Here is a 26,267-nt window from a genome sequence, read left to right on the forward strand (position 1 = left end):
ACAAGTGAGGAATACTCCACAGTTAATTCATTCATTCAGTAGTGTAAGTGCTGAATGTGGTCACAACAAAGATTAAAATGCAGTCTTAGACTGAGCAGCTCTACAACTCCTTTGTTTTATTTGAGTGGAAACACAGCTTACCTTAGCACATGCGTAGTCTGTAACGTTGAAATTGCAGAGTTGGGTCAGGTTAACTTTAATCAGGAAATTATTAAAAGCCGAACTGTGTGGAGACAAATAAACTGCCACTTAGGAAAGGAAATATACTGAGGAACAAAGAACAGAACAATTTCTATTGGATGCTCAGCATGTCACATGATTTGAAACCAATCAAACTTGTGATTTAAGTTTTCAAACCAGATCTAAGTTATTCAGGCCAGATGCTGTGGATATTCTCAGTGTCAGGTGATGTCACGCGGCAGCAAGTTCACAGGGTCACTAAGACACAGCCTCGCCTGAGAAAAGGTATTCTCCACAAATTCTTACCTGTTCACAGCTGCACACAGTGTTGTTTCTGTTTGAAAAGTAGAAAAAAATTAATATGTAGGAATTATGTCACTCAGATTAACTGATAAAATCAGAAAAAGTGTAGAAAAAGCACTCACCATTAACTGTCTTATTACCAGGCTAAGGAAGAGAAAGCAAGATAATATGTCAGTACTGAGCCATCTTAAATTGAGGAGATAAAAGTAACATGATAAACTATGCATATCTGTAAGATTATTGCCTGTTTTGAAAAACATAATAAAGTAATGGCCTTTCCATAATCCTAACAGGCCGAAAAGCAACAACGGTGTAAACTAAAAAGCACAAAGCTTCAACCAAAATAGTGGCTTGAAAAACACTTGGGCTAGAAATTGGAATAAAAATTGACCCCTCTGAATATACGAATTATTGCGTCCCTCTTACCCTATCATCAGGTTGGGGTTCTGAAAATAAAACAAAAAGATGATTGTTAAAAGGTGCTCCTGATAATAGGTTACCATTATTAACCACATGATATTAAATTGCACTCTCAGTTACTGATCTTAGAAGGAAAAGGAAATATTTCTGAAATTTCACATTCCCTTTGCTCAGCTCATCCATTTCCAATATTACAATGGGCCCACACTTTATGTTTGACATGCACTGTGCTGTAAATGAGCCAGACAGCAAATACTAGCCCCTTAAAACATCTATCACTGCCTTGGCTGTTGTAATTTCATTTATTCCACATACTACACTACAACAGAATCAATGTGTGCTATTAGTACAAAACGGCAACAAAACCAACAGTGAACTGTGAACACATTTTCACATGTACGCTGATGACACCCAGCTCTACCTCACCGCCACCTCTCTCGACTCTTCCACTGTTGCTAAATTATCAGACTGCTTTTCTGATGTCCAGTACTGGATAAGCAGAAAAGTCCTCCAATTAAATAGTGGGATTGTCTTCTGTCTGTGCTAAAAACTATGTTCCTTCTCACCGACTCCATCCCTCTCCCTGCCAACTGTCTCAGTCTAAACCTGACTGTTTGTACTTTTGCATCATATTTGACCTGGAGATCAGCTTCCAACCACACACCCACGCCATCACTATGACGGCTGTATCCACTTCCGTAACATAACCAGACCCAGCTTCTGCCTCAGCTCATCTTCTGCTGCAACACTCATCCATGCCTTTCTTACCAATAGACTTGGATATTTGAATGCACTGCTGGCTAGTCTCCCATATTCTACCCTCTGTAAACATGAGCTCATCCAAAACCCTGCTGCTTGTTTCCATATTCGCACAAAGTCCTTTTCACCCATCAGTCCTGTGCTTGCTGACCTACGTTGGCTCCTGGTCAAACAACCTCGTGATTTAAAAACTCTCATCCTCGTTTTCAAGTTCCTCCATGGCCTTGCCTCTCCCTATCTCTGTAATCTCCTCCAATCCCACAACCCTCCCAGACATCTGCACTCCTCTAATTCTGGCATCTTGAGCATACTCAATTTTAATTGCTCCGCTATTGGTGGACGTGCCTTCAGCTTCCTGGACCCTAAACTATAGAATTCCCCTCCTAAGCCTCTCCGCCTGTCTAGCTCTTTATCCTCCTATAGGAAGCTTCTTATAAGCTACCTCTTTGGCCAAGCTTTTTGGCCATCTGCCCTAATATTGCTTTATGTGGCTCAGGGTCAAATTTTGCTTCTGTGAAGCTTCCTGGGATGTTTGATTATGTTAAAGGAGCTATAGAAGTAAAAGTTGCTGTTGGTGTTGTAGAAATTACATTGAAAGTGCCACAGAAGCTTTCAAATAAAATTACCTGATGAATTGTCTGGAATTCCTCCTCTCAACCCTAGTCTCCTCACTTCAGACTCATTGTGTGAGGCCACCCAAATGATCACAACAGTTTCATTCGCTCCACGTTGAAGAGCTTGAAGGTTAAATCCAAGCAAGTCAATCAGATTCTGGGAACTCAGTTTCTGAAACAGAAACAACATTTGATGAATAAACACATCTTAGATTTCACACCTTATCAGGATCATGCCCTTGATTAACCTGACAACATGGTACAGCAAAGTTTCACTAGATTGGTTCCTGGGATGAGAGGGTTGTCCTATGATGACAGGCTCAGTAAATTGGGTCTCTACTCTCTGGAGTTTAGAAGAATGAGACATGATCTAATTGAAACATACAGGAATCTGAAGGGGCTCGACAAGGTGGACACTGAGAAGTTGTTTTCCCTGGCTGCGGAATCTAGATCATGTGGGCACATTCTCAGGATAAGGGGCCAATCATTTAAGACTGAGATGAGGAGAAACATCTTCACTCAATGGATTGTGAATCTTTGGAATTCTCTAACCCAGAGGGTTGTGGATGCTCTGTCGTTAAGTATTTAAGGCTGAGATAGACAGATTTTTGGTCTCTCAGAATCAAGGCATATGAGGAGCGGGCAGGAAAGTGGAGTTGAGACAGAAGATCAGCCTTGATCGTATTGAATGGCAGAGCAGGCTCAAAGGGCCATCTGGTCTACACCTGCTCCTATTTCTTATGTTATTAAATCAAGGTGCAAGATGGGAATGGGTAAGTTGGATTTGAACTAGGGATCAGTTTACAGTACTTTGGACCCCTTACCAGGAGAATCATACATGATTTAGAATTTGAAGTAACAAGACAATTTAGCAAAAGAATGCAGAGGCCAGTGAGTAAGTGGTTCAAGTAATATTGTAATCTGTGAGAACAAAAGTGAAGTAATGTGTTTTCTGGCTGAACTCAAGGCAGTGCAGTTTTTAGTCTTCATATTGAAAGATGGGACAAGCACACCAGAGACCACATGTGAGACCTGCAATATCAAACACAATTAGTCTCTCTATGTTTCTACAACTAATGGACAATTCTACTGTGACATGCTACTTATCAGCAGCACTATTTCAGGGTCAGAGGTACAGTCCATGGGTTTAGAATAAGATGTGAGATAAAGAAACTGGGACCGCTGCCAAACTCATGCAATCAGAACACCATATTCAGACTGTACACACCTTTACTTCATCAGGATCCAACCCCTTGAAGGTTTCAAAGTCCATGTTGACCCTGTTATCAGCAAGTGACTTCAGATCATCAGCTGGAGCACCACCTGAAGAAAACAGACATTTCTTAGCTGCCCACTCCATTACAGCAAATAATACACAGTGGGACAAATGTTGAGGGTAGGATAGGTGCAGAAATGGATATTAATGCCGGATGGGAGGAGGCCTAAAAATACAGGGGCGCAACCTTGGATCATTTCTTAGGATACTGCCCTACTTACTACTTGCAAAAATTTTCAATGGCAAAGATCTGCTGGACATCCCATGTTCAAGCAGATGTTTAGGAGAGTTCATGGGCTGCTCTAAGATTTCCACACAGCACTCCGTCATCAGGCCAACTGAACGCACACGTGATGGGTGTAGGCTTGGGTGCTTGGGCCTTTCACAGTCCCCAAAGACATTGCAGAACTGAAATAATTGATTCAAGAGTGCATCGAGCTTCCTCCTTGAAGTGGCAGTGATGCTCAGTCTTTCTGTCTGACAAATGGGACTGGGACCACTGTAGCCCCTCTACGGGCATGGGTCACGTCCCCGAAATATTAAAATAACACAGACTGGCACGATTTGGGACTGGTTCAACTTCGTCCTCAGAGACTTCTACTGGTGGAGTGAGGCTCCTTCAGTTGCAGCTCTAACAACTTCAAAGAATCATTCTTCTGCTATTTGCTTTTCCAACAGCGTTCATTATTATGTCACACAATGAAGTTTCCACTGGTTGTTTCTGCTCATTTTATCAAACTGTAACATTATTGGATCAGCAACTGATTAAAATATAATGAAGCCATCAAAAATATCACACATAAACGAACTGAGTTTACCAACATAGCTGGTTAAACTGCAGTAATATTTCTGCACAAACTTGAGGGTCCTGAAGCTTGGCCAATCTGAGCCTCTGTATTTCAGGAAGTCGAGTGTGTCCCTACAGTGTGAGAGTGTGAACTCCAGATCAGACAGGCACAAGCTCCACCTGTCAGCACCTCAAAGGTTTAGTTTGAGGATTCAAACAGGATGATGGGATTTCTTATGAGTCAGACACCTGGCTGAGCAAACAAAAGTCTCCTTTTACTCACCAACATATGCCTTTATCAGCTGGAAGTAGGGAATCGGGTTACTTTGCTGAGAGCTCAGTACAGAGAGAGCCTGACTGTAAAGCAAGTTTTTCTTCGACTGCGTGCACACAGAAAGATCCAGTGCTCCTGCATCCCTATACAAGAAAGGTTACAATGTGAATTTTGATTCCTGCTTCTGCAGCTGAACCAGGTCAGGGGCTTATATCTGCACTTTGCAGCCCAAAGAGATATACCCAATTTTGGCAGTATGAAATAGAGTGTCAGATGTGCCAAACTGACAATCACACCTTCCAGCATATTTCCTTCTTCAACTGACAATATAAATTCAGCAACTGGTGTTAGAAAGGGTACATATAATCACCAAGAGACTTTAGGGAGCGTTTCTGCTGTGATGCTTTCCAAAGTGGAATGCCCTCTTCATTCACTGTCCACAGCTGCTTAGACTGGGTAAAGACCCATGGCAATGCATGCCAGAAAAGGTCAATGTCCTCAAGATAATAAGAAAATAAGACTACATCTAGGAGAGGTGTTTGGCTTCATTTTGGGGAAGATTAGGATTCCATTCTAGACACTTTGCAAACACAAAACCATGAATACTGGACAATGAGAGTTGTTGACTCTGATAACCATCCTCTTGGGCTGGTTTTTGTTATAAATCAGTGGGACACAGGATGACTAATTGAATCGCTTCTGAGTCCCCTTGACAATAAGTTGCCCATGATGCCATTAGTGCACAAGGTTCCAGTAATGGGAGACAATACACTGAGAGCTCCACTGGGATAATATGGAAGAGGTTGCCTCAATAATAAAACTCAGTGTAATCTGCTGTACTGTCACATAACATTATTGCAACATGTGAAGTTTCAACCATGCACGGATTGAAATGGCAGACAAACAAACCCATGGCTACAGTTGCAACTTCATGTGGATATCACAACACTTGAATCAAATGAAATTCAAAGGTTTCCATTAGAATTTATTCAGGCAATGAAAATGAATTACACCAAGGATTGGGAAGAAAACATTTCATGTTGGTGATCCCCAAGTACTCCGTTTATGTATGAACTAAATTATCTAGCAGAGAGTGTGGAGCAACAAAACGAAAGGGAAAGTTTGATTTGCTCCATTCAGCAGAATCAACTGAGACAGCGGGAACATTCTGTGAACAGTGAAGCTGCTCTACAAGATGTTTCCTCATTAGGAGACATGCAGAAACTGCAGGAGGATATCAATGGACTGATCAGGTGGGCACAACACAAATTCAATTTGGAGAAGTGTGAGGTAATGCATTTGCAGAGGGCAAACAAGGCAGGGGAATATTCATTAATGGTAGGATATTAGACAGAGTGGATAGAAGTGTAAAGGAACAAAGAAACCTTGGAGGGCATGTCTGCAGATCTTTGAAGGTAGCAGTTCAGGGAGATAAGGTGGTTATGGAGGTATATGGGATACTTTCCTTTCTTAGCCGAGTCACAGAATATAAAAGCAGGGAGGTTATGCTAGAACTGTGTAAAATACTAGTTTGGCCACAGTTACAACACCGCATAAAGTTCAGGTCACCTCAACACAGAAAGGATGTGATCCCACTGGAGAGGAAATTTACCAGTATTGGAGAAGTTTAGCTATGAGGATAGTTTGTTAAGCTGGGGCTGGTTTCACTGGATAAGAGGAAGCTGAGGGGGTTTTAATTGAGGTGGATAAAGTTATGATGGACCTAGATAGAGTGGTAGCACTGACCCATTTCCAAGGTCAACAACCAAGGTGCAGCGATTTAAAGTAATAGGTAAAAGGATTAGAGGGAAGTTGAGGAGAATATTTTTTCACCCAGAGGGTGGTGGAAGTCTGGTTCTCACTGCCTGAAAGGGTGGTAGCAGCAGAAACTGTCCTCGCATTTAAACAAATACTTGGATATGCATTTGAAATGTTATAAACTACAAGGTTATGGACTCAGAGCTGGAAACTTGGATTAAGCTGGATAGCTCTTTTTCGGTCAGCACAGACACAATGGGCCAAATGGCCTCCTTGTGTGTCATTAATTCTATGATTCGATCATTCTTTGCTTCACGATTACATTGCTTGATCAACTAACATTGAAACCTTTGAAAAGGATCACATTTCACTCAACTGGAAACTAGCAATGTAAAGATGTAAAACTTACGTCAAGTTTGAAATTGTCAACAGCTGCTTTTCATCCAGAGTACACAGGTTGACTCCACCAATAGCTTTCAAAGAAACTGCATTTAGAATACCACCTAACTGGAGGTATCTCAGAACAATGGATTTGACCTGTCGAAAGAGATGTGAAGAACAGTTCATAACTCACTGTTACATAGCAGGACCCATAAATTTAAGATGCTCCTTGTTTGATGTTCATATAGCCAAAATGTATAACTACACAACATACAAATACAATTCCTGGAATTATACTATTCTCTATTTAGAAAATATCCATCTAAAAGCTTTTTAATTCCACCCCACATATAATTTTTCTCAAATTTCCACTGCACCATTGCCCAGTCCCAGGAATTACAAACTGCACCCAATTGCCTGGAGTTGATTATACACAGTCTTTGATTAACACTGGCCCAAGAAGGTCCCCTCTTCAAAGACAGACCATCGCTCTCCAACATGTCAGAAAAAAACCTCGAGATTTCATTCATGAACTAGTCATCCAAAGTCTGCAGATAACAACGGGCTGAATTTTCAACACAGTCCGACATCGGGGATCGTGCCGGGGTGGCGCAGGGTGGTGGGAGAGCCAGAAAATGCTCTGGCAGAGGCCCGCCACGGGCCTCGATGTTGGGAAGGGCCAACCCAATACTGCTGGCGGTGGCGAAACCTCATGGTGGCCCCGCCCCAACGCTCGGTGACGGGAGCCAAATTTAAATATTTAAATTAAATTAAATTAACTAATAATTGACCAACCCGCTCCCGCCGTCCATTCCTGGAACGATCTTGATACCGGTGGCTGGCACTCACGCACCTTCGGGTCCCATGTGGGGATCCGAGGCGGAACTCTGGTGGGGAAGGGGTAGCCGGTAAGTTTTTCAGGGCGGCGGAGCAGGGTAAAACTAATATCATTGGTTTAGAGGATGGTGAGAAGGGGTAAAAATGAAAGTTTGTGAACTTTGTGGGGGGTGGGGGGGGGAGGAGAAGGTCAGGTGGGCAGGGAAAGTGTTTTGGAGGGAAGACAGCAAGGGGTTTGGTGATTGGGGGTCGGGAGAAGGGGAAAATTAAATGTTTTTAAAGTTTTTCTTTACATCTTCCTTTAAAAATTTAAAAATTTAAATTCAATGGAAGGGCTCGAAGCCCTTGAAAAATTGCGTCAGTGCCAGCGCAAATGCTGCTGATGTCATTGCTGGGGTCGGACCACCCACCTCCTCCACATCATCAGGGTAGGTGGTTGGCCCGACAATTTAAATGAGTCACCACGTTGAATATCGCAGCGGCTCCGCTAACTGAATCCAAAGCGTGCGGGGCACCATTGTTTACATCTGCTGCCAATTTCGGCGGCGGCAATGTAAAATGCTGCCCAATATGTTTACATTAATATTTTCCTGGTTTTCGTACCGTGGTGTTTTCCAGCTGCTGCGTCATTAATGCCGAAAGTGTCTCAACTTGAGTGATATTCCAACTGCTGACTTCTGTCACATTAAACACAGTGGATATGTTCCCAAGCAGTTGAATCTGGTTTTCTGGTAGCCCACCGGGGTAAATCTGTTTCAGGAAATCCAAAATAATAAAATGCGGTCAGTTTATAAGCAATGTTTTTCTGTATTCAAATCCAGCCTCAATTTCCCTTTTGGATCTAAACTATTTCACGACTGGTTAATTTCCAGATATATTCATCAAACCTTGAATTTACTCTCACCAGTTTTTTCACAGTTTAGTTTGAAAAGGTGGCCTCAGCCACATGTATCTCATTGTGATTCCCTGTTCAAGCCTCAACACAGAGACTACAGCACATAATCTCGGCTGATAACTCAGTGTAGCACTGAGGGAGTTCTGTATTGTCAGAGGTGCTGACTTCAAGATGAGAAGAAAAACAGACGCCTCATATACTCTCTAGGGAGGATGCAATAGAATCCATGATACTATCTGAAGAGCAGGGCAGTTCTCATGAAGTCCTGGCTAATATGTATTCATTCATCAACATTACTGAAACAATCTATCTGGCCATTTATCTCATTGCTATTTGTCATACCTTTCTTTGTGAAAAATGGTTGTCATGTTGCCTTACATTATGTCACTGCAGTTCAAAAAAGACTTCACTTGCTTTGAAGTGCCTTGGGAATTTCTGCGCTCGCCAAAAAACACAATATTAATGTAAGGTTCTTCTTTCTGATTTTAAATCAAGTTCACATACCTGTAATAGTCTCTTTTTCAGAACTTTCAGCTGAGTAGGGTCAAAAGCAAGAGATCCCAGTTGGAGGACATTGTCTTTCAGCACAAGATCACGCAAACAGAGGTCTAACTGGGCTGCATCGTAGACTGCAGGTGTCAAGTCATTAATGTCTTCTGCTGCTATCGGTGCCTCTGTACAGTCTGGAAACACAAAATTATGTTCGATATAATATTTAAATTTGATGGTTATTTTGCTCTCAAAGTATCAAAAATGGACATTTTTACAACGCCATTTCTGGATTATTGAATTGCTGGTGAAAGATGACACTGGTGACGTTATAGATCTGCAGTTGACAAAGGACATTTTGCCATCATCTATTTGTTATTTGCTACATGTGCCCAATAGTAAATTACTGTCAACAGCACACAAATCACTGTATCACTGTGAGATATTCTTGTCAATGAACAGATGACAGGTTTGGCTCTTTGTGTACTCAAAGCATGTATTCTGATCCTGAACATCAAAGAAATTATGTCCCATTGATCAAATGTACATTGAACAATCAGATGGATTGAAAGTCCATTAAAATCCTCTTGCTCCATTCGTGCTCACAGACTGGGGCTGTATCACATTCGTAAAAGACCAGTCATGGCCTTTCATTGATCAGATTATCATCCACATACATAACACTGTTTTTTAACACCCATTCTGATCACATACTTGCTGTATTGTTTGATCTCCTTCGTAAATTGAGCTGATTTATAAATATCAGCACGTCACTAGGGGGTCTCAAACGTTTTAGTTCCTTGATAAATCTTGGAAGAGCTTCATTAAGGACATCCTGCATGGGACAAAATATGAAAAGTTGAAGGATTTCACCAAAAAATTCTCATTTCACAGTTCCTGGTATGTCAGCAGCAACATCTGCAATAAAACATTCTTGATGGAAACATTTGCCAGGAAACGTCAGTGCTATCCTGCAAAAAATGGTGGCTGCAGGATGAAGGGAAGGTTGCCATGTAATGCGCAAACCTCACCCTCCAACATCCCACATTCAATGTGAGTTTCCACTGCTAAGAATGTTGGAAAAGAAACAGACTTACAGGTAAAAGCAGCTCTGAATGAGCCTCACCAGATTCTAATGAAAGCCACAATGATATAGAAACCAATACATTTCCAGATCCAATTCTGAGGCTCCAAATATAAGATTCAGCAAAAGCACCATAACCACATTATAGGTCACTGATGAAGTATGCAGTATCATTGCCCATGTAAATGAAGTCACCACGATGTCAAACAGAATTCATTTTTATGCAGGTGCCAATCTTGTGATCAAATAAAAAGTGAAAACATATATTCATCACATGGGATTTGAATCACTTTGTGTTTCTCAAGAAAAAGCTTTAACTGAAGAGTTTATTATAGCTTAACCAAGTAATTCAGTGGGGCAAATAAAAACAGAAAGTGCTGGTTTTATTTTCTCTTTTTATTTCAGATTTCCAGCATCTGCACTATTTTGATTTCAAATTTAGTGGGTCTATTGTCTCACCAATTTAGCTACCAGAATCAATTTTTAACCGACTGAAGCATACCCTGTTTACTTGTTGCCATGTGCCATTCAAAGTCAAGGCAAGATTTCCTAGATCTTTTATTGTAGATGATGACCATGATGAAGGATCACTGCAGACAAAGAAAAAACTCTGAGTTAAAAGAACACATTGCCCTAAGTGACAGTTTCATAGACCAAACCATATGTAACCCTGTATTTCAAAAGCAACCTGTATGGAATTATGTGAACATTTTACACTCACCCATATTTGCTGGATAGACTGTTAAGTCGAAGTTCAATGGCTTTCTTTTGATCCTCCCTGTATGAGGTGCAATACTTCAATGCGTCCAAAATGGAAATATCAGATTCGGTGATGATGGATTCATCCAGGTCACACACCAATCTACCCAGGATTGTCACACTCTCCTTCGTCAGATTCCTGCCAGAAATTTCCTGAATATTTGGCAAAATGAGCAACATTCGTTAAGCAGTAGAATATGGCATTTTACAAACAAATGCTACACAGTTCATCTTGACTACAACAATTGCATAAATCACACTACCGAAATTTCATCAACATTATCAAGAGAGTAGGGGAAATTTTCATTTGACCGTGCAGTTCACTTTAAGCTTAAGCTGAATGAATCCCAAAACATTTTGCCCTTGATAAACAATTTGCATTCAAAACTCCCTATGCTAATCAAGTATACTGAAGTGAAGTGTAAATGAGGAAAGATCTAGTGCTTATGTTATCTCATAAATTTCTTTGGAAGTGTAGTTGATGTTTCGGAGGTGAACATGGGAGCCAATTTACTCACAGCCAGGTTGCACAAACAGGCAGACAGGGCCTCAAGTTAACTTTGCTTGTGAAAGACAGCACCTGGCACATTGCAGCATTAAGTGTCAGTATGGATTATGTGTTCATGCCCTGAAGTGGGACTTTAACCCTGACAGAAGGGTAAGAGTGTCACTGCTGAGCCAAGCTGATACTAAGCGAATAAGCAATTTTGTGGTTGGCAGGTTTAAGGTAAAACCAGATGCAACCTATGAACTCTGAAAAGCAAAGGCAAGGAAGCATGGTTTATAAATCTATTATTCCCATCTGGGATTCTCAAAGAATGGAACTATTTCCAGCAGTCTATCAGTATATTAAAATAAAGTGATTCCTGACAACGCAGCCTTATTAAAAAGTTTAGAAATGTTATGTTTCATGTCATGATAGTAATATTTTGTAAACACAGCCAGCTGCATCTGTGGTCACTAAAGTGATTATATTCTACTAATGACTTAACAGCCTTCACTCATTCATGCATTCTCAAATTCTTTTATTCTAACCAATTTACCAATGATCAAAACTCAAACTGGACACTGACTAGTTTTGAAAGGAAGCAGCTACAGTAAGTAAAGACAGATCAGCAATCAAGTGGAACTGGCACCCGAGAACACAGTTATTAGCCATTTATTGTGACCATTCACATCCCTTACGTTTGTACTGGAGTGCTGGCTCTTGAAGGATTCTCCTCATTTGTCACTCTAGCATAAAGGTTACATAGTAAGACATTCCTCATCACCTTACATTGTTCCAATGTGTGACTGGCTAGAGGAGTGAAGCTCATCTTCACTATCGTCAGTGCTGTCTAGGATGCTGACTAAGTCAATCCCTAGCTTGTACACGCTCAGCACTTTATCCTTACCAAACAGGTCCTGGCATCATTGAACAGATTTTGTCTTCTTGCTGATCCTTTTCGTAAGATATCAATGTTGGATTTCCCAACTAATTTGAAGTATGTCTGGCAGTTGTCGGATCTCCTGAACTGTGCAGAACTACAAAGTGAAACAGGAGACATGTTCAGATTTTATTAAGGAGAATGAACAGATTTATTGGTGCCTTTCCCAGTCGCAATCTTCTCTCCTTTTCTCCCTTTTTCGACTGAAGGCACAGACAGAAACACATACATATTCAGGTGCATACAAACAGACACGCATACACTTCCCAGATCAACATCAGTGTGGGACCCCAGATTCTTCCAGCCCCTAAGTTAAGTACTGAATGGTCCTTATGCACGTGGCAGAATATCATCATCAAACCTTTATTTCACAAAACAATTGAGGAAAATTCCAGTGAAACATAACATACCTGAAGAACAGCAGAACATCCACAGGGAAAGTGTCTATGGCTAATGAAGCCCCATCAGAATTCAGTCTTGCAGACATGCATTCCAGCTGAAAAGACAGACCATAATTTCATGTTGAGAACAGAAACACAAAAACCTTCATTCACTAATGTTCCTCAGTACACCCTGTTGTCTTTTGTTGAAAGAAGTTAAATGGTGACTTTCTCTGAGGCTGGTGAGCAGCAGAAAACAGGAAGATTTGCAACAGTCAATGTTTCACCTCAACACAAATTGTAACTTGCAACCCAAATCAGCTACTTTTCAGACTTAAAATGAGTTTCATTCACATTTGTGTCCTTGAAAAATCCATGAAAGTCTACATGAAAATCAAATTGGAAAGATAACACTCATTTTGTTAACTCAAGTCCATCTTGCAGTTAGACAGTTGAATGGGGGGTCATACATTGTCCAATATCCATGTTATGAGTCACGGATGGCCGTGTCTGTTTTGTCATGCATTAGTCTTCTCCTGATATTCTAAGATAGATTTAACAAATTTGTGCGCCTAGCGCTGATCTTTGGAACTCAGAGAAAATATCATGAACTGGAACGTGCAGGTCATTGATTCCCACAGCATTTTCCATTCATTAGAATTATTTTGCAAAATATATCCTTTTACTTTTACATTTAAACCAATCCTTCAGCAGCAATGGACAATGAATGGGAATATACTCAAACTTTCCTCCAATGTGATTTTGTGAATGACCTCACCTGACTTTCATCGAGCACGACCCCTTTACCCTTCATTGATTGAACAAGCTGAAGAAATGTAGTAGAATTCAGGGTCTTCACTGCACCACAACTGAAACCTTGAAGGACAGAGGGAGAGAACCTGAAACAAATAATGGCATCATTAATTCATTTTGAAACATCTCACTTTCTTCATAACTTTCAGACCTTTTTTTTTATTCATTCATGGGATGTAGGCATCACTGGCCAGGCCAGCATTTATTGCCCATCCCTAATTGCCCTTGAGAAGGTGGTGGTGAGCTGCCTTCTTGAGCCGCAGCAGTCCATGTGGGGTAGGTACACCCACAGTGCTGTTAGGAAGGGAGTTCCAGGATTTTGACCCAGCGACAGTGAAGGAATGGCGATATAGTTCCAAGTCAGGATGGTGTGTGACTTGGAGGGGAACTTGCAGGTGGTGGTGTTCCCATGTATTTGCTGCCCTTGTCCTTCTAGTTGGTAGAGGTCGCGGGTTTGGAAGGTGCTGTCTAAGGAGCCTTGGTGCATTGCTGCAGTGCATCTCATAGATGGTACACACTGCTGCCACTGTGCGTCGGTGGAGGAGGAAGTGAATGTTTGTAGATGGGGTGCCAATCAAGCGGGCTGCTTTATCCTGGATGGTGTCGAGCTTTTTGAGTATTGTTGGAGCTGCACCCATCCAGGCGAGTGGAGAGTATTCCATCACATTCCTGACTTGTGCCTTGTAGATGGTGGACAGGCTTTGGGGAGTCAGGAGGTGAGTTACTCGCCTCAGGATTCCTAGCCTCTGACCTGCTCTTGTAGCCACGGTATTTATATGGCTACTCCAGTTCAGTTTCAGTTATCACAACCTCTGCAATTATTAGAGGAAAGACGATGGTGTCGTGGTAAGACCACTGAACTAGTAATCCAGAGGTCCAGGCTAATGCCCTGGGGACATGGGTTCAAATCCCACCATGGCAGCTGGTGGAATTTAAACTCAATTAATTAACACAAATCTGGAATTGAAAGCTAGTCTCAGTAATTGTGCCATGAAACTATCATCCATTGTTCTAAAAAACCATCTAGTTCACTAATGCTCTTTGGGGAAGGAAATCTTCCATCTTTACTTGGTCTGGCCTACATGTGACTCCAGACCCACAGCAATGAGGTTGACTCTTAACTTCCCTCTGAAATGGCCTAGCGAGCCACTCAGTTGTCAAGGGCAATTTGGGATGAGCAACAAATGCTGGCTTTGCCAGTGATGCTCACTTCCCATGAAAGAAGAAAAATAAATTACAAGAGCAAAATACTGCAGATGCTGAAAATCTGGAATAAAAAGAGAAAATGCTCGAAATACTCAACACCTCAGACAGCATTTGTGGAGATACTAACAGTGTTAACATTTCAGATCAATGACCTTTCATCAGAATAGAGGAAAGGTCATTGACCTGAAATGTTAACTGTTTCTTTCTCCCAGATGCTGCAGATTTGCTGAATATTTCCAGTATTTTCCCTTTTAGTCACCGCTTCATTTATATTTGTAACACAATCATCTACAGAGTGACTGGATCTCACCTTTATAACATTTTAACTATCGTAACACTAGATACTGAGCCTAATTTAATAGTCACGAGAGGCTCATTTGTGAAACAAGGGCCTTCACACTAGCATTGTCCTACATTAGGGAAGGTTTCAATCAGAAATGTGCTCACACATGGGCCAAATCATCCAACTCTATTTAATCATTTCAGTTACTACTTGATACAAGATGTGTAAGACTGCAATGGCTTTACAAAAAGAGTTAACTACATGCTGAGGCTTAACCAAATTACCATTACACCTGGACAGTTTGAGGACAGTTCAATGGGAACCACTGGTTTCTGCTGAAACTTGCAGAACTGTAGTATTCTGTTCAGAACCTTGTTTTACAAGGAAGTGCCAGCAATTTGAGCAAGACCATGGTGTTCAGAGATGAAACATCTCTATTTGAGATTTGAAATGAGGTAACAGACCTGGAGAATTAATAACATTTGACCACTTCAGATAAGACATAAACTCATTTAGAAGAATGCCAACACAGCCGAACATGGGTGGGTAAGGAACACCCACCAAGCACCCCCAACTGATGGAAATTTACTGAAGTAAGTTTAAAGAGATGGACACTGCCAAGGTGGGCTTTCTCAAACAAACAGCTCAGCATCTGCTTGGAATTTTGACATAAGACAAATATCAATTGGACTACAAGACACTGTCAGTATGATATCTTGTCCCTCCTTAGAAAAAAGGGCATAAAAGAGATGGCAAAAGTAACCTGGTTACTGCAGTTGATTACCCCTCAAGGGAAGGGTGGGTCCAAGAGGAACCAGTTTGTGAAGAAGGACATGGCTTCAGTCAAAAGTATGGATCCTGACTGAGCGTTGAAAAGAGAATCTACAATCAACAGCAGCTGGTCACGTCTGAGTGATTGTAAGGACATATTTGAGCAGTGTATTGCTAAACATGTGTGAAACAGAAAACTGCATATGCGTGCGTGTGTGTGTGTAGTTGAACTGAGCTTCACATTCAATAGTCCACAGTAGAATAGAGCTTTGCATTGTGTGATTATGCTTTAGATGTCTAGGCAACCTAATAAATCTTAAAATCGAACTCAGAATTTTTGAGTGTGTTCCTTTATTCTCATAATTCTTGGGTTTGAACCAGAATAAGTGGACATTAAGTCCTACAATTGGACCTGGTGTGAACAGGAACATTTGGATTCTAAGGATTCTGCGGACATATTGACCAATTGGAGCGCCCAATAGTGGGACCCAGAAATGATCATTGTCATTGTATTGGACAAAATATTGAACTGGTAAACAATACTCCGTGAAAGTTAATGAGAGCATTCCATTCACAACAGTTTCATAACTGACTTAAACGAACTATAACTAAAAATATTTCTGCTCTCCAGATTATATATCAAGGCTCAAGCAAAACTAAAGTACATAGATGATGATATAGAGAGACAGACAAAAGATAATTGGCAGAGAACCAGATAGATGGTAAAAGAAGATTGCTTACTTCTTAAAATTGTTGCTGTTTCTGACCACATTTTCAAAGAACACAGCTGCCTGGGGGAACAATAGCATTTAAATCATTAATATACACAGTGGAGTTACAGACTCCTTTCACAATAATACAACCTGACTAGGAAAACATGCTCAATACCACCAGACCAGGTCTGATTTTTAAACTTATCTTTGAATTCATGTACTTTTTCAACTGCAGCTGATTTTTTTCCAGGCATTACATTTAAATGTCAAACAACTGAACCATTTACCTGACTGGGAACCCACTGTTTGTTGTTGACGTCATTGAGGCTCAGGTTTGAATTTAACATTATAGGTGGGATCTCTTTGGCTAGAACAGGTGGAATGTTCTTTACTGTTGCTAGAGGGTCATTGACATTCCGTAACACCTGAGATAGAATGAAACAGAATAGAATATAAACCAGAACATACAACACCCTGTGGGCAGAACCTTGAGATATAAACAGTCTTCAGGTCAGAATATTAACATTGAAAATATATAGGCAGCAGTAGGAAACAAATCAGATTTTAAATCAATTATGATACCACTGATTATATATTTCATGTCACCCACCTGGAGAACATAGATCAATTGTAGAGGTTGTGATGCTGCTCCAATATTCTCAACAAATGTTGAGTTTGAGATTAAACGGATAAACACCCTCGGATCAATGCTTTGGAACACACCGCTTGGAATACCAGACACCAAGCTTCCCAAACCCAGCAGATTCTGTGCATTATTGACCTAGTTAGAAAGCAAAAGACAAATCAAAAGCTGTCAGACGGCCTTACAGGATTAAATCGGTTTTCCACTTTTTGTGGCATAACAACTGTGATTACAAACTTGTCTGGCTCCCCATACATTTGAGCAAAGAAATGATAATGAAAAATAATGCAAAATATTCTGCTGTCACTTCAGTTGGCTTCACTTCTCCACACTTGTCCTCAGGTTCAATTGCTCTCTGTCTACACATGAACCTGGATCCATAAGAACAACTGCACAGTGCTGAAAAACATTACAACTAAATCGGACCTCTCAAAAAGGTGAGTTTTGGACTGAGAATTAATCTGGTGTCAGCCATTTACGCAGAGGCAAACTTTAGAAAAAAGGCTTTATAAGGTGCCAATGAGCTGAAAGTTTTCATCTCTATACCATACTTCTCAGACCTCATCTGAAGCACACAAATAAAATTCTGGCCAAACAATTAGGTGAACCTGGATTTGATGAAAACCAGGGGAATATGGCTCTCTGTGTTCTTTGATACTCTCACCCATCCACAAACATATAAAATTCACTGCATCAGGCTGAATCTGCTTCTATACCTCAATCTCTCAGGGATTTTACACCAGATTTTACTCACTCCAGGGACCCCAGTTTATTTTACTAAGGCAGTATTCTTTACCTGCCAGTGAATCATTTATAATGGCCCGACAGCTGTACCACAATGGAAGCTGGGAAAGCAGTTCTCTCACATACAGCCACTAAACCAGTAAGCTAACACACATCAAATGCCATTATCTTTAAAGGTGACAAAATGTTCATCTGTTCTAGTCAGCCCTCTGTCAATATAATGCATTTATTTTGGATTTATCTAGCCCTTACCTGGAGGCCATTTCTGAGTAGCTTGACAACAATCGCATTGGCCTGGCCGACATTCCAGCCTCTGACCTTACTCAGGCTTGGCAGAGCTTTCTGCACAGTGTCCCCATCAATATTTCCAACCTGTGACACTGACAGTCCGACAGCAGTTTGTCCCAAAGTATTCAAAGTGCTGACTGAAAAGATCTCAATTTTGCTCACTATAGCTATCGACAGCTGAAAAAGAAACAAAAATACCATTAATATTGCACATCTTGCTGAGCATGCATTTCAAGTGAAGTCACAATGCTTTGCAGTGAATCTTTCCCACATACCTTCAGTTGTTCATCTGTTGGACCTTCAGCAGGTGATGTTCCATTGCCAGTTGTGTTAGGTAGCACATTCAGCCCACAGACTTGGTTTATCTTTCTGGTCACAGACAAGATTTGCTGTGCAGTCAAGGACTGAAGTAGATTAGTATCAGTAATGAAGCAAACCAGAGAGTTTGGCAGACTGCAAGAGAATGTCAGTCACAAATTGTATTAGTATATTTTTCAGAATGACAGTGTTCTACACCTGATAACTACAGTAAAATTTGTTACAAATAAGATCCTTGGAAAATTTCTCAGTGTGTTGCAGAATATTTGACCGGGGTTCATAACTAATTTTGATCTCAAACTGCATATGTTCTCCATTGCCCACCTTACCCTCTGTTTTCCCGAAAAATACTTCTTTTTGTTTCGAGGTAGAAATAACTTACTTTCATAAAAAGACCTGAAATTATGGTCAAGAAATCCCTTGTTCTCTATGTCTCTCACTCTGTCTTACAGCTGTGAGTAATTAGAATGCTTACATCTTCAAACTGTCAACAAAGGAAAGCTCAAGCCTTGAAGCTCTGCAGGGATTCTTCATTCACTAATTGTGAGTTATGTTACAGCCATTAAAATGTTAAGTTTTCAACTCTTCTTTTTCAATGTGCTTCAATCAATTATTATTCACTAACAGTGGCGCAGTGGTTAGCACCGCAGCCTCACAGCTCCAGCGATCCGGGTTCAATTCTGGGTACTGCCTGTGTGGAGTTTGCAAGTTCTCCCTGTGTCTGCGTGGGTTTCCTCCGGGTGCTCCGGTTTCCTCCCACAAGCCAAAAAAGACTTGCAGGTTGGTAGGTAAATTGGCCATTATAAATTGCCCCTAGTGTAGGTAGGTGGTAAGGAAATATAGGGACAGGTGGGGATGTGGTAGGAATATGGGATTAGTGTAGGATTAGTATAAATGGCTGGTTGATGGTCGGCACAGACTCGGTGGGCCGAAGGGCCTGTTTCAGTGCTGTATCTCTAAACTAAACATTAAACAATTATTATTATGGTTCAATGAAGAGTGCAGGAGGGCATGCCAGGAGTAGCACCTAAAAATGAGGTGTCAGCCTGGGGAACTACAACACAGGACTACTTGCATGCCAAACAGTGCAAGCGGCATGCAATAGACGGAGCTAAGTGATCCCACAACCAACGGATCAGATCTGAGCTCTGCAGTCCTGCCACAACCAGTCATGAATGGTGGTGGACAATTCAACAACTGACAGTAGCGATGGGGAAGCCCAGCACATCAGTGCAAAAGACAAGGCTGAAGCATTTGCATCCATCAAATGCCGAGTAAATGATATATCTCGGCCTCCTGCTGAAGTCCCCAGCATTACAGATGCCAGTCTTCAGCCAATCCGATTCACTCCGCCTGATATCAAGAAACGCCTGAAGTCACTGGATACTTTCAAGGCTATGGGCCCTGACAACATTCCGGCAATTGTGTTTCAGAACTAGGCACACCCCTAGCCAAGCAATTCCAGTACAGCTACGACACTGGCATTTACCGGGCAAGGTGGAAAATTGCCCAGTTAAGTCCTGCGCACAAAAAACAGGACAAATCCAACCCGGCCAATTACCGCCCCATCGGTTTACTCTCAATCATCAGCAAAGTGATGGAAGGGGTTGTCGACGGTGCTTTCACGTGGCACTTGCTCAGCAATAACCTGCTCACTGACGCTCAGTATAGGTTCCGCCAGGGTCACTCAGCTCCTGACCTCATTACAACTGTGGCCCAAACATGGACAAAAGAAATGAACTCCAGAGGTGTGGTGAGAGTGATTGCCCTTGACATCGAGGCAGCATTTGACCGAGTCTGCAATGAAGAAGCCCTAGCAAAACTGGAGCCAAAGGGAATCAGGGGGAAAACTCTCCACTGGTTGGAGTCATACCTAGCACAAAGAAAGATGGTTGTGGTTGTTGGAGGTCAATCATCTCAGTCCCAGGACATCACTGCAGGAGTCCCTCAGGGGAGTGTCCTAGTCCCAACCATCTTCAGCTGCTTCATCAATGACCTTACCTCCATCATAAGGTCAGAAGTGGGGATGTTCGCTGATGATTGCACAATGTTCAGCACCATTCATGACTCTTCAGATACTGAAGCAGCCCGTGTCCGTATGAGCAAGACCTGGACAACATCCAGGCTTGGGATGGTGAGAGGCAAGTAACATTCGTGCCACACAAGTGCCAGGCAATGACCATCTCAAACAAAAGAGAATCTAACCATCTCCCCTTGACGTTCAATGGCATTACCATCGCTGAATTCCCCACTACCAACATCCTGGGGGTCACCATTGACGAGAAACTGAACTGGTCCAGCCACATAAATGCTGTGGCTACAAGAGCAGGTCAGAGGCTGCGAATTCTGCGAGGAGTAACCTCCTGACTCCCCAGTGCCTGTACACCATCTACAAGGCACAGGTCAGGAGTGTGATGGAATACTCTCCACTTGCCTGGATGAGTGCAGCTCCATCAACTTTCAAGACCATCCAGGTCAAAGCAGCCCGCTTGATTGGCACCCCCTCCACCACCTTCAACATTCACTCCCTCCATCACCAAGCACAGTGGCAGCAGTGTGTACCATCTACAAGATGTACTGCAGCAACTCACCAAGGCACCTTCAACAGCACCTTCCAAATCCGCGACCTCTACCACCACCTGCAAGTTCCCCTTCAAGCCACATACCATCCTGACTTGGAACTATATCGCCGTTCCTTCACTGTCGCTGTGTCAAAATCCTGGAACTCCCTTCCTAACAACACTGTGCGTGTACCTACACCCCAAGGACTGCAGCGGTTCAAGAAGGCAGCTCACCACCCACCTTCTCAAGGGCAATTAGGGATGGGCAATAAATGCTGGCATAGCCAGCGATGCCCACATCCCCCAAAAGAATTTTAAAAATTAACTTTGTCCAAAATTAGAGAACCTGCTCTGCCTGCCCGTTTCTCATGCACGACAGATCTGTCTTACCTCCTTCAGGCATCCTGTGCACCCACCCCACTTCAGCCTCTGATGGATCATTTCCCATTCTGCTACTTTCCCCCACATCCCTGCTCAAAAATCTTAGCATGCACATTCTACGTACTTGTTTCAGAACCATAAAGATCATGAACTGAACCCTCCACTTCACCACGCATCTTGAGAAAATATGACTGGTGAACGACATACCTTGAAACATTCATATTAGGATTGCTTTTAAGCAGCAGCTTGAGGTAGAACTTTGAAATTTCAGTTGATAACGTCAGATTTTCTAAAAGTGCCAGGTTTTCAGGGTTCACAACAAATTCTTGAAGCTGCGCAAAGATTAGAAGAAATTAGAAATATTGGCCCCAATGATGAAATATTCCCTCTATTTTTTAAACATGAAATGTTCAGGTTTATGTTGCTGCAGCAATCCACAATTAGAGTGAACATGGATTCCAAAAACTCTCCACATTGGCGTTCGTGGCAAATTCCCGACGTAAAAGCCGACAGGAATCTTGGGCAGGATTTTGCTTTATGGGTCGGGACCCCGACAGCAGGTCAAATGGAGGTCACAACCCCGCACTTTGTGGCAACAATCACCTGCAGTAATTTTCCCAAATTGAACAATTAGGGGCCGGGTTGCGGGCTCGCCATCCAATTCAGGGTGGCAGGTGGGCTCTGGAAGCTGGAGGGAAAATGGGAGGTCCTCCAGCTCAGAAGGAGATGAAGCCTGCAGTTCAGGTGTGTGAGAGAGAGAGAGCGAGAAAGAGAGAGAGAGAGAGAGAGAGAGAGAGAGAGAGAGAGAGAGAGAGAGAGACCGAGAGCGAGAAAGCGAGTGAGCCGGCGCCTCTATTTTAAGGCGCCCCCTCTCCAACCTTTTGAACTTTCAAATGAGAAAAATGTCTGCAGCAGCTGGGCCACCATTGTGGACAGGGCAGCCAGCAGTAGAAGCTGAGGTCGGGCAGAGGGAGAGGGCCTCAAAGTCTGCCTGGAGCGCTGACTCCCCAGTCTGCCACCGGGAGGGTGCCTCCAGGCAGCTGGCCCAGTTCCTGATGCCTCCAGAGACCCAGAGACCCAGTGGAAAATTCCAGTCAGCCTCTGACAAGAGACCTTAATAGGCCATGAAGTATCCTCAATTAGCTACCCGCCTCTTTTGTGTGGGTAGCACTTTGGCCACCGATCCCACCTCCAGGAAAATGGCACGGGACGGGATCGTGCCTGCATGCCGGCCAGTGGCTTGAATATTCACACTCGCCCGCCTCCATACTCCCCTCATTTTGGGCTGAAAGTCCTACCCCTAAAGCCACCTTGGGTGCTTGTACAAATGGGCGATCATGAATCGGTAATTCATTTTTCACTCCGCGCAATTTTTTCATTCACTGACTTCAAACGGGCTGCTGATTCACTGGGCTGGATTTTACATCCGGCATAAAGTCGGTGGCGAATCCGCTTCCGCCCAGCCCGGGGAGTCGTTCCGCATTTTACGGGTCCCCGGGCTTTAACTGTTCCGAGGCGGGACTTCCACCTGCTTGAGGGAGGAAGTCCTGCCGCGTTGAGCTGCCGGCGGCTCTTCAGCCCAGCAGCGTCACCGGGAGTGGTGGCCACTGCTGGGACTGTAGCCCAGTCAAGGACATGGAGCCAGAACTACAGGTAAGTAGTGTGGAGGGAAGGGTGGGAGGGCGTCTCTGGTCCTGGGGTGGTTGGGGAAGCTGGTGTGGCCCTCAAATCAGGCACTTTGTGCCCGAATGTCAGGGCCCAACCCCGGCCGCTGAGAGGCCGCCAGCTTTCACTGGGCAGCCTTTCACGTCGCCCATGCGCCCTCTTGCCATGGGTAAAATCCACGTGGAGTGGCCACTTAAGGGCCTTGATTGGCCTGGGGCGGGTGGCATGTTTCCCGTCCCCCCCAGGCCCACGTAAAGTGGGGCGGAGGCAGGAGCAGGTTAGGAAGGCCTCCCGAGCCACCCGCCCAATTTTATGCCACCCATCCGGCTCCCTCCCATGGTGTAAAATTCCAACCACTATCTTCTATTTTATCCTACTTCCCATATAGGAATTACACCTCCTAGGAAGAAAATTATTAAATTAGTGGGAAATTCACAGCAGATCTGTCATGCAATTGGTCCTTTGTGTAAACAAATCTTTGAGAACATGTCAATTCTCCCAAGTACCCAATCATTTACTAACCCAATCTTAGAGTGAAAGGAAAATACGTACTTGTGTTTCATTATCAGAGAAAGACTGAAGATCAGTCAGTGACATTTGGTTCATATACAGTCCCAGATATTGAGCAAACCAAGCAGTGGAGTTCAGGGCTGGATCATTCACATTATAGCATTTTGGTTTAGGACCTGTGACATAAAACAATTTCACATTAACATTGAATAAAATGGTGTGCCGTATTTTCAAAAAAAACTTGTTACAAATTCCTTATAATTTGAAACTTTATTGTTTTCAATCCCCTCTCCCACCCCGTCCCCACAATGAGAACGCTATATCTGAATAGCCCTTTCCAGCCAAAGAAATTTAAAATTAGATTCCCCCCCAAACTGTCACCACTTTACCCTTCAACACCTTCCCAGTATCCCCTCACCAATCGTGTAGGATGCTGCTGTTCCCACCTCCCCCCGCTCTGAAAATTTCACTCCTCCCCCCTCCCCACCAGTGTCAAGCCTTGGATCTCGCGGGACTTCCGGCAGCCGACCGGAATATCGGCATGGGACGGCTACTGCTACCACATAGGTAATTATTCATTTATTTTAATGTCATTAGCATATTGAGATTAAGGCTCCGCCGCCAATTGGCCGGGGGGCTGCCCCGAGGCCTCGCCGCCACCGGTAAAATACAGTGGCGCCTTCCCGGCGTCAGAGGTCGTGGCGGGCCTCTCCCGGAAATATTTTCCAGGACCCCCCCACCGCCACAGCCCCTGACGTCGGAGGGCTGGTAATATTCAGCCCGGAGTGTCTACAGGCTTCTTGACCGCAGAGGGAGTCACAACCTGTCTTCACTGCTCACCCATCAGGTGCAATTTCCAGTAAAGGTCTCTGGATGTTGATGAGCAGTGTAAAGCCTGGCTGATTTTTCACTTTCCTCATTTAGGACAAGTAATAATAACCTCCTTCCAGGACTTTCAAAATAAAAGAGTGTAACTTTACCTTGTTGTAGATACGCTTTTATGCCATTGTAGACTTCCTTCTGTTTGTCTGAGGTATAATCACTGTAACGAGCACTCAGTGTTTTCACACTAAAGGTGAAATTTAATAACATTTTAGAATTTCAGTTTCAGATGCAGTTAAATTACGAAAATGTTCAATTGTAAAGAACACCATGGAAATGGTGATCTTATAATGATAACACAAAAGAAAGAGCAGCTACCCACAACCTATGTGTGTGTGTCTGTGTTTGTGGGTGTGTGTGTATATTGTGGGAATGTGCCTCGCTGTTTGTGGGATCAGCACAGTGAGTTAGAACAGCTTTCTGCTGAACAGGGATGCTTTGTGATACAGGTCCAAGGCAACGATGAGAAGCTGAAGGAAATATGTGAAGGTCATTCATCCATGTCCTGAGGGTCTGGTCACTGTTTATAGTAATAAAATGATTGAAGAGCTTAAATGGATCATATAACCATGGTAACAGCATGATAGGAAGAGACTGAGATGGATGAAGTGTATCTTCCTGGCTGCATGTTGATATATCTCAGATGTTACTTTGTGTGTCTTTTCATGTATTATGATTTAGTAATAGTATGCTTGAAATGCAGAGATCAAAAGTAGAATTGCTGTAAGGGTTTTGAGTAAATTTTAGAGTCATGCTGGAATCAGGAAGCATGATGTACCTGAGTTCTTATAGTGAATCTTGAACTCAAGAATAAAGAATTGTATAATCATACTGGAATCATATCATATGGTTTACCTGAGTGTTCATGTTGGACTCTGCAAAGTGAGCTCATTAAAGACCTGATTCTAGAGTTGTTACAAATGATGTCTATGTACTCTGGTGTTTAAAGTAACAGAAAGAATTAGAACAAGAAAGCAGTCCCAAGAGATGTGTGTTTGTGTGCACATGTGTACATGTGTGAAGACCATCATATTGTCCTTTCCTCTTCCTCTCCTGATTATACATGATATCCACCAGCAACATGGGCATTAGATATTCTTTGTCATACCAAAGATATCCTTTCTCACTTACAATTATTCAGCTGACGCACTCTGCTGAAGTAATGAGCAAATTAATCCTGAAGAACAATTTACATGGGAAAATGAGGGAATTTGCTCATGTGAAGATACATTCAGATTTGACTGGACTTACATTTTCCTGTAAGAAAGGCACTCGACTCTCAGGGTGCTATTTGAAGACAAAAGGCGGGTGGTGATGAATGGAAGATATGGAGTTAGTCTGACATTAAGCCATTTAACCACCTCTGTGTCTTTGAGTACAGACAGGCTCTTGGCAAACTGAGGCCAAAGACCCTCTATAATTGCAGCTCGATTAGCAGCTGACAGATTACTCTGCAAAAGGAAAAGGAAAAAGGCTTGTTTTAAAACTTAATACTGCAAACGTAGCAAAATAACAAACATTACCTCAAATCTCAATTTGATTCTACCGTGCGATCTATTTGTGAAGATTAGCTTTCCTAATCTGGAAACCAGGACTCAACATTTGTTATAATCAGAGTTAGGCTTTGGAGGAAATAAAGTTCCTACTTTCTGATTCTGATCCACAAGTCTAAGTGATAAGCACTGCAAATCCAGCCACCCCGACCACCCACCTGCCTTGCACTGTTGGTGAGTTCTATTGACTGAGTCTGATCTCACTGTCAGTGCTGTGAATGAGATAGCTCATCCAGTCATTGCACACTTGTACAGACCAATGGGAAGTCATGGAAAACATTAAGATTTGCCTCAGATTTCAGATCATGGAGGA

At 42.7% G+C, this 26,267-nt stretch overlaps 1 protein-coding gene across 1 annotated transcript in view; it reads right to left on the bottom strand.

The window, feature by feature from the left end:
* LOC137383598 (uncharacterized) overlaps positions 1 to 26,267 on the bottom strand; it is a 193,722-nt gene that overhangs the window by 139,768 nt on the left and 27,687 nt on the right. Inside the window, exons 29-53 of the mRNA XM_068056755.1 lie at positions 25,653 to 25,852; positions 24,500 to 24,588; positions 23,562 to 23,695; positions 21,552 to 21,676; positions 18,360 to 18,537; positions 18,049 to 18,261; positions 17,020 to 17,190; positions 16,697 to 16,834; positions 16,438 to 16,487; positions 13,402 to 13,522; positions 12,654 to 12,739; positions 12,211 to 12,340; positions 10,779 to 10,969; positions 10,560 to 10,647; positions 9,688 to 9,808; positions 8,989 to 9,167; positions 8,193 to 8,339; positions 6,781 to 6,908; positions 4,623 to 4,756; positions 3,505 to 3,599; positions 2,289 to 2,448; positions 910 to 929; positions 606 to 627; positions 487 to 514; positions 142 to 223 (exon numbers count right to left, since the gene is read on the bottom strand). Of these exons, the coding sequence (XP_067912856.1) occupies positions 142 to 223; positions 487 to 514; positions 606 to 627; positions 910 to 929; positions 2,289 to 2,448; positions 3,505 to 3,599; positions 4,623 to 4,756; positions 6,781 to 6,908; positions 8,193 to 8,339; positions 8,989 to 9,167; positions 9,688 to 9,808; positions 10,560 to 10,647; positions 10,779 to 10,969; positions 12,211 to 12,340; positions 12,654 to 12,739; positions 13,402 to 13,522; positions 16,438 to 16,487; positions 16,697 to 16,834; positions 17,020 to 17,190; positions 18,049 to 18,261; positions 18,360 to 18,537; positions 21,552 to 21,676; positions 23,562 to 23,695; positions 24,500 to 24,588; positions 25,653 to 25,852 (3,030 nt within the window). The remainder of the gene's footprint in view (positions 1 to 141; positions 224 to 486; positions 515 to 605; positions 628 to 909; positions 930 to 2,288; positions 2,449 to 3,504; positions 3,600 to 4,622; positions 4,757 to 6,780; positions 6,909 to 8,192; positions 8,340 to 8,988; positions 9,168 to 9,687; positions 9,809 to 10,559; positions 10,648 to 10,778; positions 10,970 to 12,210; positions 12,341 to 12,653; positions 12,740 to 13,401; positions 13,523 to 16,437; positions 16,488 to 16,696; positions 16,835 to 17,019; positions 17,191 to 18,048; positions 18,262 to 18,359; positions 18,538 to 21,551; positions 21,677 to 23,561; positions 23,696 to 24,499; positions 24,589 to 25,652; positions 25,853 to 26,267) is intronic.

The sequence above is a fragment of the Heterodontus francisci genome, chromosome 24 (assembly GCF_036365525.1).
Source record: "Heterodontus francisci isolate sHetFra1 chromosome 24, sHetFra1.hap1, whole genome shotgun sequence".
Classification (NCBI taxonomy): domain Eukaryota; kingdom Metazoa; phylum Chordata; class Chondrichthyes; order Heterodontiformes; family Heterodontidae; genus Heterodontus; species Heterodontus francisci.